Here is a 16,275-nt window from a genome sequence, read left to right as displayed (position 1 = left end):
ACCCTTGATGTGACTAAACATTTACCCTAGAAATAAGCCACAGACTGAGTTATAAAATGAAAACTCTTTTTCATTGGGCATTGGGTCAGAATTTGGAGTTATAACCATTACTTTAAAAGACACCAAAAGAGATGAAGATTATGTTTGAGCATGTGCTGCCAAGAGTAATGTGACAGTCATGGTTTAATTGGTCCTGCATTAAAGTTTCCCTTATTCTACTTTATTTCTCTATTTGGCTTTGTAAGTAAAAGCCTCAAAAACTGAACATTCTGGGACCCTTCCTCTATTTTATTTTCAGTCTGGGAATGAATTCTTGATGGTGCCCCGCCACAGTGCCAACAATCTTATCAGTATGGCAAGTGACAACAGCCACCCTATCATCCTATGGAAGAAGCTGCAAAACATCCTTCCAATGGCTACTCAGTTTTACCAGTTATACTCCAGTTACACTGTAGTTTGATAAAACCATTTAAGCAACAAAGTGTCAAGAAAAGAGAAAAACACTTTTGCTTACTCTATTAGGATTTTGCATTTAAATCAGGATCTATTAATTTTTATTGTCTTTTTCCATTTACTAAATAATATGGTATAAACAAACAATATTTGTATGTTTCTAAATGTATATTGCTTGTGAATATATTATTGGCCTTTAAATCACTAAATGAAAAGATTTTATTCCTAATAGAAACCCAAATCGTACAGATACAAAAAATGGTTACAACACACATCAACATACCGTATGTGACTATAATTACAGATATTTTAAAATGGCGTTAAGTGGCTGCCAATCTCTACACTACTAAACAAAAAACAGTTTTATGAAATAAAGCATATAACCTTGTATGATATAGTATGGCTTTATGTTAGAATTAATTTAATATTGTTTCTTTATCAGTATGCTGCTGCTGGAGTATGTGAATTTCCCCTTGGGATTAATAAAGTATGTATGTATGTATGTATGTATGTATGTATGTATGTATGTATGTATCTATCTATCTATCTATCTATCTATCTATCTATCTATCTATCTATCTATCTATCTATCTATCTATCTATCTATCTATCTATCTATCTATCTAATTGAATCTTGAAGAGGCATAATTAATGCCAGCAACTCACATCACAACAATTGGAAAATCAGTTGAGTAAAGAAATAAGTTTAATACGTAAAATACAAAGTGATGAACAAAAGAGTGTAGCATTTATTATAAAGTGCTCACAACTAAAGGGGTTGATTTCACTTTTTTTTTTATTTCTTGCACTCACTGCATTTCAGCAGCTTATTAAAATAGGTGCCTACAATGAATATAGCAGAGATTGTGTATACAAAGTATTAGTATGTTTCAACAAAAGCTAAAATAGGTTTCAAATTACATGTTTATTTCTACCCGGCACTAAATTGCAGGCAGAATCATATTGTATATAGAAAGCTTCTTACTGAAGTTTTGTGATTGGATTTTTAAGAATCATAATTAAGAGAATAAAGCCCCCTTACAGAAGTCCAACATTCACACTTACACTGTTAAGAATAATGTGATATGGAAACAGATGATGATACCATACAGAGTCTGAGCATCCAAAAGAGATTGCAGAAGTACACAACAGAGCCAAAAAATAAAATGATAAAACAAGTAAGGAGACTGAGCTCCTGTTGTGACTGAACATCAGACGACATTCAGCTACCCACATGTGTGGTAATGGATAACCATTCATTTATACTAAAGGCAGAAGACCAGCTAATCTCCATTGCTGAGAGCTCAAGAAGAGTCAGATTATAGAAAGAGGATTTCCAAGAGATTTAGGGACTTTCCAGTAAGAGTTTAGTACCACATTGGTGGCAACAGTACCCCAAATAAAGTCTTCATGTAGATGGGATTGAGAGAGGGCCAAGATGTCCAAGAGAAGAAAAAAGTAGTGAGAAAAAAATGTTGACAAAGAGGATGGATGAGAGAAATTTAGAAACTAGGGACGAAATGAAGTGACAGAAGGACAGTTCTAAAATGTGTAAAATACACTGTTCTTTGTGATCAAGTGTCAAATTCAATTCATTTTTGCCTTCTATTTTACTTATGTAAGGAACTACTTTCACTGACAGAATAGTTTTAGGACCGCACTTTCCAAATCTTTAAGCCGTGTTTTAATTCTTATTACACAGATACTGTATTTGTCTAAAATGAAATGTAAACTATTTACAACCAAATACCAATGCCTTATGTTAAGTTTAATGATTAGACATTTAAGTAAGAGCATGAATATTGCCTAGTGTGAATATAGTCATAAGAAATGTTCATTTTTATGCTAATGTTCACTAATGCTTTACAAATGGAAATAAGAGAAGCTATACAGCAAATCTATTCAAAACATGCTCCAACATTTTGAAAACCATAGGCAGAATAACTTACTTGCATATGTGAGTTATTTTTTTTCCCCCCTTGTCCAAAGGCAATGGCAGAATTGGCCAACTGCTGATAGTCTCCAATAAAAATTTCATGAACAAGGGATTGATAAAACATTCAGTGGCTGTCATCCAAATTTTGATTTGCTTACCAGACAAATCAACAGGAAATACATAAAACTATAACTACAGTATTTAAGAAAGGTTATATACTATAATAGTATTTTTTCAAAATGTAAAATGAAATTAACACCTGTAGATCAGTTTGTACATGTCAGACTATTTTGCAAGCTGTTACGTTCAAGCCAGCTTTCATATATAGCTTATGTTCTGTGAACTGTAAGACGAGGTTAGCGTAATATGAAAATTCTTTCATCACATTACTTACTGACTCTTCTATGTACTTGCTAAAGTCTGCAAAATTTGATTGGTGACCAGCTTTTTGAAGTGAAGCTCCATCTGAACCAGAGTTGTACATGGTAACCTTCAGATGCAGAATGAGAAAGATATTAGTTTTTCCTTAAATTTCATAAATAGGCTAAATACAATGTTAAGAAAGTAAGAAGATAAGTTACATTTGAAGAAATAAAATAGACACTACAGAAATTTGTTTTATAAATATTAAAAATTAATTTTTATAGCATCTACCTAAAATGACTTTTTAGAAAGAGTGAGTTTTCTTTATAGACTCTGGATGATTTCGCACAGGTGATCAGACAGCACTGTGAAGTATTTAAATAGTAGAACAGACCCACAGACCTAGAATTTGGCTGCTTAATTAAAGGAGTGATTGCACACTAGGCCACAAGGACTGAACAAAACAACTAGAAGTATACAAAGTGCTGTGAAGGATTTGTTTGCATTAATGGTTATGGTAAGGGGACAGGATGTGGAGAATTGTGTCTGTGTTTGAGCATTATTTGTGAGTTTGAGGCTTTTTAGGCATGTTGATACCGTATAACTGCCTGGCTCCTGTAAACAATAAATATGCCTGTATAACTGGACAGAACTGTTAATGCTGTGAGGTGTCTCTGTTTATTGTATCCTGGTGCTCAGTACAGTATTTTCCAAAGAAACAGTGACAGTGGTTAGAATTACTGTCTCACAGTTGAACATAGTGGGGTGAATCCAGGCCTTGTCTGTGAGTGAGTGTTTCCCTAAGTGGTGTGCTTTCCTCTTATACATCACAAAAAAGTAAAATAATAAGTTAATTTGAAACTATAAATTTTGAATGTAGGTTTGTTTGCAGGTCCAGGGTTGGTTTGAGGCCCAGTTCAGAATTACTCTTACCTGGCTTCAAATATTGTTGGGACAGGATCTGGCCCCTGCAAACATAAACCTGGATTCCACATGTTTAGAAATTGCTTATCTGAATATGTTGATTAGTTTTATGTTTAAAATGAAGGTCTTACTGTTCTGCATCATATCTTAAGAAAGAAATGTGACACTCTACAGATATGCTGGATGAATTTGGTTTGGAAGAGATTTGCATTTTGCAGAGTAATGTTTTCTATAAAAGTGTGAATTACAATTTGTACTGGAAGAATGAATGAAATAAGTAATTGATTTTCCTCAAATCAGCATACTCGTTAGAAGAGGTTAATAAAAATTGTTAAATGTTTCCATATATTATGACCAAGGAATTTTTTCATTAACACTGGCTTAGCGACTCATAAATATTACAGTGTTTGCACTTTTTTGAGTGATCCAAATTAGGTAGGTATTTCTTGACTAATGATCTTTGAGAGTGCAATTAAATACACAGTCATTAAAAGCTACATTTCATGGTTTAGACACTTTATTACCTAACATGCTCTTTCTCAACCAACTGTTTCCATCATAGTGAACTTGAAAGATAATGTGTGTCTAAATAGCAACAGCCGCTAGAGAGTTAAAAATCTTGGCTAAGATTTGGAACATACTCATTAAGTTATATAAAAAATACAAACAAATATCTAATGCACATACAGTAATTAAACATACAAGTTCATTTAAAAAAAAATAAAATAAAAATACACAAAGAAGAACACAACAGGACTTCTACTGATATTCTAGAAACCTGTTTGAAAAAACTAAAAGGCTTATTGGTTTAGAATTTTCATTGCATAATATTGTATTTCATTTGGAAGGTGAGATTAATACATTTATCAGCTAAGCATCGACTTGTTAATGCATTTTGAGAACTTGCTTCATTCAGTACATCACTGGAGGTGCCTAACCTAAGTGCATCTGGCACAGGTGAGGAACCAGTCCTGGACTGGACACTTGTCCACTGCAAGGCATTCTGACTTACTACTATCGACCATAACTTTAAATTGTGTATGTGAAAACCACAATCCCCACAATGAATGTGGCCTCTGTAAATAATGTGCCATATGTAGTAATATTATCTCCTTTGACAGAAATCACAGCTTCTAAGCCTTTCTTCCAGTTAAGAATCTTTGTATTCTTGCTTTTGCTTGCAGGATTTTCTTAGCGAATAAAAATTGTTAGCACTTCTAGCAGGCACCAGAAGTTTGAAGTCTTTTCACCAGATTTTCATTGATATTTAAATTTGGGAATTGAAAAGATCATTCCACAACTCAATACAATGAGTACTTTATGGTTGCTTATATTATGTTTGCCAAAAGAAAAAAGGGTACACTAGAAATACTGGAGGTGGCCAGGTGGAGAACTGTCAGAAGGCCAGAAAAGGAGTCAATACAGAGAATCTGTCCTATCTTTTGTTTAAACCAAATCACTAAACCAAAAACCAAAGTCAAAACCAGAAAAGTGGTTTGTTGCACGAAAAAAGAACATTAGCAACCACATGCACAGATTTTGTTTGATTTATCTGCAAATTTGAATGACTACGATGTACATGGTGCCAAGATCATTTATCCTGTTGTGGTGATAATGTCAACATCATGAACCTCGAAGTGTTACAGCAATGCCATAACAATTAATGCTTAAAATGGTGGTGTCCTGGAAAACAAAGAAGAGCTGGAAAAAGATGCAAAATGTAAAACTATTGGAAAACAAAAAATGTAAAAAACTGATGTAAAAATTGTGTTCTGTGACCCCAAAAACCTATAACTAGATCCATCCATCCATCCATTGTCTCCCGCTTATCCGAGGTCGGGTCGCGGGGGCAGCAGCTTGAGCAGAGATGCCCAGACTTCCCTCTCCCCGGCCACTTCTTCTAGCTCTTCCGGGAGAATCCCAAGGCGTTCCCAGGCCAGTCGAGAGACATAGTCCCTCCAACGTGTCCTGGGTCTTCCCTGGGGCCTCCTCCCGGTTGGACGTGCCCGGAACACCTCACCAGGGAGGCGTCCAGGAGGCATCCTGATCAGATGCCCGAGCCACCTCATCTGACTCCTCTCGATGCGGAGGAGCAGCGGCTCTACTCTGAGCCCCTCCCGGATGACTGAGCTTCTCACCCTATCTTTAAGGGAAAGCCCAGACACCCTGCGGAGGAAACTCATTTCAGCCGCTTGTATTCGCGATCTCGTTCTTTCGGTCACTACCCATAGTTCATGACCATAGGTGAGGGTAGGAACATAGATCGACTGGTAAATTGAGAGCTTCGCCTTGCGGCTCAGCTCCTTTTTCACCACGACAGACCGATGCAGCGCCCGCATTACTGCGGATGCCGCACCGATCCGCCTGTCGATCTCACGCTCCATTTTTCCCTCACTCGTGAACAAGATCCCGAGATACTTGAACTCCTCCACTTGAAGCAGTATCTCGCTACCAACCCTGAGAGGGCACTCCACCCTTTTCCGGCTGAGGACCATGGTCTCGGATTTGGAGGTGCTGATTCTCATTCCAGCCGCTTCACACTCGGCTGCGAACCGATCCAGAGAGAGCTGAAGATCACGGCCTGATGAAGCAAACAGGACAACATCATCTGCAAAAAGCAGTGACCCAATCCTGAGCCCACCAAACCGGACCCCCTCAACGCCCTGGCTGCGCCTAGAAATTCTGTCCATAAAAGTTATGAACAGAATCGGTGACAAAGGGCAGCCCTGGCGGAGTCCAACTCTCACTGGAAACGGGTTCGACTTACTGCCGGCAATGCGGACCAAGCTCTGGCACCGATCGTACAGGGACCGAACAGCCCTTATCAGGGGGGCCGGTACCCCATACTCTCGGAGTACCCCCCACAGGATTCCCCGAGGGACACGGTCGAATGCCTTTTCCAAGTCCACAAAACACATGTAGACTGGTTGGGCAAACTCCCATGCACCCTCCAGGACCCTGCTAAGGGTATAGAGCTGGTCCACTGTTCCGCGACCAGGACGAAAACCACACTGTTCCTCCTGAATCCGAGGCTCGACTATCCGACGGACCCTCCTCTCCAGGACCCCTGAATAAACTTTTCCAGGGAGGCTGAGGAGTGTGATCCCTCTGTAGTTGGAACACACCCTCCGGTCCCCTTTCTTAAAGAGGGGGACCACCACCCCAGTCTGCCAATCCAGAGGCACTGTCCCTGATGTCCATGCGATGTTGCAGAGGCGTGTCAACCAAGACAGTCCTATAACATCCAGAGCCTTGAGGAACTCCGGGCGTATCTCATCCACCCCCGGGGCCCTGCCACCAAGGAGTTTTTTGACCACCTCGGTGACCTCAGTCCCAGAGATGGGGGAGCCCACCTCTGAGTCCCCAGGCTCTGCTTCCTCATTGGAAGGCATGTTAATGGAATTGAAGAGGTCTTCGAAGTACTCCCCCCACCGACCCACAACGTCCCGAGTCGAGGTCAGCAGCGCACCATCCCCACCATATACAGTGTTGACACTGCACTGCTTCCCCTTCCTGAGACGCTGGATGGTGGACCAGAATCTCCTCGAAGCCGTCCGAAAGTCGTTCTCCATGGCCTCCCCAAACTCCTCCTATAACTAGATACAGTATATAATGTAACAAACAAACAGAGTTTCACAAGGTGAGAACAATCCTTCTGTTCTCTTCAAATTTAAAATATTCTCCAAAACACTTTTCTATTTTTCTAATAACTAACTCTTTATAAAAAGATATGCATACTTATCTACAATATTTAGTCAATTATGTTCATAACATTTAATAAAAATAAGATCCATCCATCCATTTTCCAACCCGCTGAATCCGAACACAGGGTCACGGGGGTCTGCTGGAGCCAATCCCAGCCAACACAGGGCACAAGGCAGGGAACCAATCCCGGGCAGGGTGCCAACCCACCGCAGGGCACACACAAACACACCAAGCACACACTAGGGCCAATTTAGAATCGCCAATCCACCTAACCTGCATGTCTTTGGACTGTGGGAGGAAACCGGAGCGCCCGGAGGAAACCCACGCAGACACGGGGAGAACATGCAAACTCCACGCAGGGTGGACCCGGGAAGCGAACCCGGGTCTCCTAACTGCGAGGCAGCAGCGCTACCACTGCGCCACCGTGCCGCCCTAAAAATAAGATGCATTATGTTTATCAAAATGACTATTTACACTTATGACGACTGTAAATGTTCCAAAACTACAGCTTCTATAGTATGTATTGAGAATGTTCCAAATGAACACACAATCAATTAGTGACTGTTGCATTGAATGACCACTGTCAGGCCCACAGGAATGACCAGTAGGTGCATACTGACCAAAATGGAAGTGAGTGGTTTAATAACTGATAACTACACTCAGGTAACATTTTTTGTTGCTGTAATGCGCATATGGTGAAATACTACTCATTCAGGGCACAAATCGTTGGAAGATTTGCCAAAGTCATACAAGTAAAATACAGAGTTTACATTTTTTCTGAAACAAGGTGACTAAAGGCAGGTATTGGTTAGAGTTAAATCCATCCATTTTCCAACCCGCTGAATCCGAACACAGGGTCACGGGGGGTCTGCTGGAGCCAATCCCAGCCAACACAGGGCACAAGGTAGGAACCAATCCCAGGCAGGGTGCCAACCCACCGCAGGACACACACAAACACACCCACACGCGAAGCAAACACTAGGGCCAATTTAGAATCGCCAATCCACCTAACCTGCATGTCTTTGGACTGTGGGAGGAAACCGGAGCACCCGGAGGAAACCCACGCAGACACGGGGAGAACATGCAAACTCCACGCAGGGAGGACCCGGGAATCGAACCCAGGTCCCCAGGTCTCCCAACTACGAGGCAGCAGCGCCATTACGCGTAGAATTTCGAAATGAAACCTGCCTAACTTTTGTAAGTAAGCTGTAAGGAATGTGCCTGCCAAATTTCAGCCTTCTACCTACACGGGAAGTTGGAGAATTAGTGATGAGTGAGTCAGACAGTCAGTCAGTCAGTGAGTGAGTGAGTCAGTGAGGGCTTTGCCTTTTATTAGTATAGATATACATACATATATATATACATATACATACATACATAAATATATTTATACATACATATACATACATATCTATATATAAATTTCGAAATTCTACGCGTAATGGTCATAACTGGAACCTGTTTTTTGTCCATATACTCTAATGGAGGAAGCGGAGTCACGTATCGCATCATTACGTATTACGCCTCCTACGTAATCACGTGAACTGAAAACAAGGAAGAGATTTACAGCACAAGTCAAACGCGGGAACGAAGGTAAATGATGTTAATTGTTGAGTGTCTTTTAATACTGTGTAATTGTTGAGTGTCTTTTAATACTGTGTAAGCATACATATTAACATATGTGCAATTAAACGTGTGCATTTACGGGGTGATTTCTCAAGCTTAAAAGCTCGCCTTTTATTAAAAAGGTAAATGCAAACTGTTTTCATTCTGAAGGGCACAAACCACGTTAGATTTCAGCCGTTAAACGCGCAAAAATGTCGGTACACCAGATAAATAAGCGCAACATATTATCAGTTGTATTGTATGCTTACAATAAATATAGAAATGTGTTAATCGTTAACTAATATTATGGGATGGTGTTTTTCGACTCGCGCCTTGATTTAAACGATTGCATGTCTTGGTGGGTTTGCGTAGCTTATTGTCAATATCTTTACACCTCTTTTTAAGACTTAATTTAAAAAGGTTTTCTTTTCTTCTTAATTAAAATTTAAAAGCAATACTTCACCACTGCAAAGCCCCTCTAGCGCTGACGTCCGAGGTTCGATTACGGTAAGCGAGTGCAGTGAGTGTGTACACCTGATGAGCCAAGAATAAGGGGGAAACACGTGTCGCGTACTCTTTGCATTATTTGACAGTAAACTATTTTCAACCATTCTATGATCTGCTTCTCACAACTGAAGGCACCGTGGCTGATGTTACCTGACTTGCTGGCCAACCATAAGCGTTACCTGGTAGGTAACCACCCACTCACTTCACTCCCTTACGGGAATCGAACCTCGGACGTCAGCGCTAGAGGCGAAGCCCCTAAAATTGCGCCACGGCGCGTGGTTCGTTTATTTGACAGCATGTAGATCGGGGTAATTACATTTACGGCATTCGTAGTCTGATTCACAATCTGATTGTATGGGTGGTTACCTACCAGGTAAAGCTTATGGTTAGCCAGCAAGTCAGCTCGAAGTGATCACTTGAGTGAAGGCAGCTTCACAAAAAAACAGATCCTTAACAAACTGTTATTGGTATATTTTCCCTCAATTTTAAAAGGTTTTCTTTTCTTCTTAATAAAAATTTAAAAGCAGTACTTCGCCGGTGCGAAGCACGGGGATTTGAGCGACTGACGCATACAGACATATTCATGAGTGCAGGTACTTCGGAAAGAAAGCACCATGTAAACCTAAAGTTTAAATTAAGTTCATAGACCTACAAAAGGTTGCCATTGATTTCAGGCAAGATTGCTTTTCTCCTGTACAACTATAAGTTGCATTCTCAAGAGTGTTATTACAACCGGAGTGCTGAACTGACAACGTGGTATACAAACAGAACTATAACAATCGTAATAAACGAACAAAAAAAAAAGCGAAGATCCCTTGGATTTAATAAAAAGGCTCCTTCCTTGGCGAAGCAAGGAAAAAGGAAGACCTCATATGGCGTTTGTTTATAAAACAGCGGAAAAGCTGTGTTAAGGCTGCTTCACAAAAAAACAGATCCTTAACAAATTGTTATTGGGATATTTTCCCTCAATTTAAAAAGCTTTTCTTCTTAATAAAAATTTAAAAGCAGTACTTCGCGGGGATTTAGATATATATATATAGATGTATATAGAGATATAGATATATATAGATATACATATATAGATATATATAGATATAGATATATATAGATATATGTATGTATGTCTATATATATATATATGTAAGCTTATAAGTACTGCCTTACTTCTCTTTAAGAAAGGAAGATGTAATGATACTTGATTTAAACGATTCCATGTCTTGGTGGATTTGCGTAGCTTATTGTCAATATCTTTACACCTGTTTTTAAGACTTATTGACTGAAACGGGCTTTCACGAAAAAAGTTAGGGCTTTGCTACAGGATACACCCTCCACAAGTTAAGGAAGTAAAAATAAAAGTATATATTTCTGTTTTATTTAAACCTTTTAAGTTCGTATGCATAGCCCCATTTGGCTGTTTTAGTTTTTTTTTTCTTTCTTCAGTAATATTTAATCTACTTAAAGAAAAAGAACATATGCATTTTACTTTTTTTGTATCTCTTTAGTAATATTTTAGTGTAAAAGGATAACCAGTATTTAAACCTTTTATGTTACTTTATAAATTTATTTTACACAATGTTGAAAAATTAATAAGAAAGCTACATATTTTGGCAGCTGCTGCTTTAATTTTCAATGAAATGAAAAAAGCTCTCCAAGAGAAAACGTCAATGAAGAAGAAACAGTTTGCACTATCTAAAAAGGAGAAACCCTCATTTATAAAGGTTTGATGCAGATGACTTAACTGAAAATAAATTAATAGTTCATCCATCCATCCATCCATTTTCCAACCCGCTGAATCCGAACACAGGGTCACGGGGGTCTGCTGGAGCCAATCCCAGCCAACACAGGGCACAAGGCAGGAAACAATCCTGGGCAGGGTGCCAACCCACCGCAGGACACACACAAACACACCCACACACCAAGCACACACTAGGGCCAATTTTAGAATCGCCAATCCACCTAACCTGCATGTCTTTGGACTGTGGGAGGAAACCGGAGCACCCGGAGGAAACCCACGCAGACACGGGGAGAACATGCAAACTCCACGCAGGGAGGACCCGGGAAGCGAACCCAGGTCCCCAGATCTCCCAACTGCGAGGCAGCAGCGCTACCCACTGCGCCACCGTGCCGCCCATAAATTAATAGTTCCTATGTGTATAATACATATTTATCTATTTTACTTATGCCTTTATTCCAGCAACTTGCAACATCTAAGGTACAATTTGTTACATTACTTTTGTTTTTTGCAGCACAGGCAGGTGAAGTGACTTCCTCAGGGTCACACAGTGGTGTCAGTACCAGGATTTGAACTGACAAGCTCCGGGTTTGCTGAAATATTACTGAAGAAAGAAAAAAAAAAACGAAAACGGGCAAATAGGGCTATGCATACAGATGTCCATCCATCCATTATCCAACCCGCTATATCCTAAATTCAGGAGCCAATCCCTGCCGACACAGGGCACAAGGCAGGAAACAAACCCCGGGCAAGGTGCCAGCCCACCGCAGGGCGCACACACCCACACACACCCACACACCAGGGACAATTTAGAATCGCCAATGCACCTAACCTGCATGTCTTTGGGGACTGTGGGAGGAAACCGGAGTACCCGGAGGAAACCCAGACAGACACGGGGAGAACATTCAAACTCCACGCAGGGAAGCAAACCCGGGTCTCCTAACTGGCACCTTTCACTGCGCCACCATGCTGCCCGCATACAAACTTAAAAGGTTTAAATAAAACAGAAATATATACCTTTATTTTTACTTCCTTAACTTGTAGAGGGTGTATCCTGTAGCAAAGCCCTAAGTTTTTTCATGAAAGCCCCTTTCAGTCAATAAGCCTTAAAAACAGGTGTAAAGCTAAACTTGCAGCACCGCTATTCAATTACACTTGCCTAACGCCTCTCCTAAGGGGTGATACTGTGGGATCTAGGCATCAGTCAAAGCACCAATCACAGGCCCGATTAGAAAGCGGGAAGCTGTGATTTGTCGTCTCCCTCCCATGTAACAATCACAGCCTGTGTTACAACGCACTATGTATGTATATATATATGTATATATGAAGAGGATGGATGGATGGATGGATGTATATGTGTGTGTTTATGTATATTTGTATGTGTATGTGTATATGTTGATATAGATATATATGTTGATATGTGTATATATATATATATATGTATATATATATATGTATATGTAGATATGTGTATATATGTATATGTATATATATGTTTACATAACCTCTTTAACACACTACTTCTCTGCTGCAAAGCGCGGGTATTTTGCTATATATATATATATATATATATATATATATATATATATATATATATATATATATATATATATATGTGTATGTATGTATGTATGTATATATGTACTGTATATATATATATATACTATATATATATATATATATATATATATATATATATACATACATACACTGTATATAGTGATGGATGGCCGGGCCCATGCCTGGCCGGGACGCCCCTTCACCACATCTGCCAGGGGAACAAGAGTGGGAAGCCCAGTATCTCCCCCTGGATGCTAGATGGCAGCCTCCCTGGGTTGCAGCGGTGCCTTGGACTCCCCCAGGGCTTCATGGGGGTTGGAGTTCTGTACAGCTCTGTGGGGTTCCGCAGGTGCTGCCAGGGGGATGCTGCAACAGGAGCGGCTGGCCCCTTTTGGGCACTGGTTTCGCCTTACTCAGAAGTGCAGCCGGATGTCGGCAATCAACCACCTGGAGCACTTCCGGGTGCCTGATAAAAGGGAGCCAGCGACCACCACTCAGCAGCCAGAGTCGGGTGGAAGGAGGACATAGCTGTGGAGGAATGGTGGTGAAAGAGAAAGGAGTGTGGTGACTCAGTGCTTGGAACTGTGTTGTGGCTGGAGAGATCCCAGGGAAGGCGTGCCCTCCATCTGAAGAAAAATAAAAGCCTGTGTTTTTCTACATGTGCCTCAGTGTGAATCTGTGCCAGGTTGGCCGCTATATAGCGTCAAATTCACTATATATATATATATATATATATATATATATATATATATATATATATATATATATATATATATAGAGAGAGAGAGAGAGAGAGAGAGAGAGAGAGAGAGAGAGAGAGAGAGAGAGAGAGAGAGAGAGAGAGAGAGAGAGAGATAGATAGATAGATAGATAGATAGATAGATAGATAGATAGATCTTATATATAAACATCTACTTGTGGAGGTGTGTGTGTCTGTCCGGCCCAGAAGTGAGGTGGAATTGGGCCAAGGGCTCCAATTCCGAGGATACACGAGCGAGGCCAGCACGTTGGAAAAACTAAAACATCTGAAGAGTGAGTCACTCGCTTATCCACTATTACAGAAGCGTGGCGAGCACATCGGCAAAATGGTATCCCTTTTACTTTTCCACCTGCCGCTAATACACAAGCGAAGTGAGCACGTCGGAAAAACAAAACCTCCGTAGAAAGACAGTTGCTTAGCCGCTAATGCTTAAACGATGCAAACACGTCTGCAAAATGAAACCTCCTAGGCTTAAACAGCTAGTATATATATATATATATATATATATATATATATATATATATATATATATATATATATATATATATATATATATATACACACACCTATATATATATACATACATATATACATATATATACATACATATACATACATATACATATATATACATACATATACATACATATATATATATATATATATATATATATATATATATTATATATATACTAGTCATTTAGCCCATTACAATAATGGGCGCTAGAACAGTAGTGCATAAACATTAGTAGGAACAGTCTATATTAAATGGCAAGGGACTTTGACCTCATTCTTTTTGTTGGTCGTATTTTTCTTTCTTTCAGCCTTTCTTTTGTTGATGTTTACTTGCTGAGCTGACCGTTCTTCGTGGGCTGCCGCCGTGTACTGTGTGTCTTTAATTTTCTGTGACAGTAATACTGTCTTGTATGGCTCTATTCAATAAGGGCGCGTAGATAATTTAGTTCAAATGGCTCTGGAATATGTGAAGAGCAACAGGTGCAGATCTTTATTTACGTGCGCCTTTATTCGCTGCGCCCAATTGAGGTCGTCCTTTTGAGGATCGCCTTTTTGTGCGCGCCCTTATTGAAGGATACCGTCTTGTACGTCCGCTGGCTTGTACGTCTGTAATATACCTTTAATTTTCTCTGGCGGTAATACAGGCGTGTGCGGCGGTAATATGCCTTTAATCTCCTCTGACAGTAATACTGGCTTGTATGTGGCTGTAATATGCATCACTGTATTGTGTACTTTTAATTTCCTCTCGCAGTAATACTGGTTTGTATTTCCGTAAAATGCCTCTAACTTTCTCTGACAGTAATATCGCGCATAGCACCGTGCCCCGCGCATGCGCACTTCACCAGAAGACACCCACACACGGACATCTGGACGCACATAGGGATTTTATATATATAGATATATATATATGTATATATTCTCTTCAGCTTCTGTAAAATTTTAATTTACTCTTAGGGATAAATAAAATCAGTCAGTCAGTCAATCTACGTTATGAATAATAATAATAATAATAATAATAATAATAATCTTTCCCATGCTCAGAGTGCTTTACAAATAATTAATTCACTGACCAAAACCATAGATTTTTACTATGTTGGTCTCTCTTTTGACCACCGAATAACTCGGGTAAACAGGTAACCATTACTGTAAATATAACTTAAAAGTCATTCTAGATATCATTTAATTTCTTCTCATGCTATAATTTTCTCTAATATGCATCATACCATTTGCAATATTAAACTTTTAAAAAGACAAATAAATAATTTGAATAATTCATCCATCTGTTATTTCTCTGAATGTGTTTATTCCTTAGAGAAGGAGACAGGCACAAGACAAAAAACCAAGCCTTTATGGAATGCCAATACTTTGTGGCACTGTCTTTTACTGTTGCATAAATGTTACATCACCATTAATTAACATGAGCTTATTTTTTTATTTATTTTAATCTTTCTTTAACCTCTTGTAAAGTGCTTTGAGGTATGTGTTTTGTATCAAAAAGACACTATGTAAATAAATGCTGTTGTTATCTGTAATTTTATTGCTAATAATGAAGATAACTCTATAAACCTTCTGCCTCACTCCTGTGGTACAGATAAACACTAATAATGACCAATCAATCTAATATGAAAGAAATCAACCAAATAGGCACACTGAATGTGTTTTTTCTTTTACTGTATATAATTGTGGATTTCCACTTTATTATATGAAATTATTTTCTTTATCACACTGAATTAAAAATCAGACTAAAAGAAGTGCTACAATTGCAGCATTCTTGATGAAGATGAATATTAGTAGCACTCATAGTTAACATAACAAACACATACAAACACAGATGTATATATACTGTACATCTACAGGGCCTGAATAATGATAGTTCTACGCTAGACCAGGGGGTGGCAAGGTGCACTGACTTTCTCTCTCAATCCTCAGCAGACCATCTACGGGATATCCCACACGCTTCCGGTCTGATGACATCACTTCTGTTTTCTGGCACCAATGATGACGTCACTTTTGGCCCCGATGATGTCAATTCCAGTCTCAACCTTTAAAGCTGCCATCTATACTCCTCTGAACCAGTTCTGTTTTGGACTCTGAGCGAATAACATTATGACAAATTTACCATTTACAGCCAGGGCATAATATATGGGTGGCTGCCTTCAAACATTTTTGATGTTTCTTGGTAATTCTTGTGACAGTGGCGTAGTCGGCAGAATG

The 16,275-nt window shown here is 39.4% G+C and overlaps 1 protein-coding gene across 1 annotated transcript in view; it reads right to left on the bottom strand.

The window, feature by feature from the left end:
* reps2 (RALBP1 associated Eps domain containing 2) overlaps positions 1-16,275 on the bottom strand; it is a 241,800-nt gene that overhangs the window by 59,451 nt on the left and 166,074 nt on the right. Inside the window, 1 exon segment of the mRNA XM_028799808.2 lies at positions 2,784-2,879. Coding sequence (XP_028655641.1) covers positions 2,784-2,879 — 96 coding nt within the window.

Source organism: Erpetoichthys calabaricus, chromosome 4 (assembly GCF_900747795.2).
Source record: "Erpetoichthys calabaricus chromosome 4, fErpCal1.3, whole genome shotgun sequence".
NCBI classification, from domain to species: domain Eukaryota; kingdom Metazoa; phylum Chordata; class Cladistia; order Polypteriformes; family Polypteridae; genus Erpetoichthys; species Erpetoichthys calabaricus.
The sequence above is the reverse complement of the archived record's forward strand: the minus strand, read 5'-3'. Positions and strand labels throughout refer to the sequence as shown.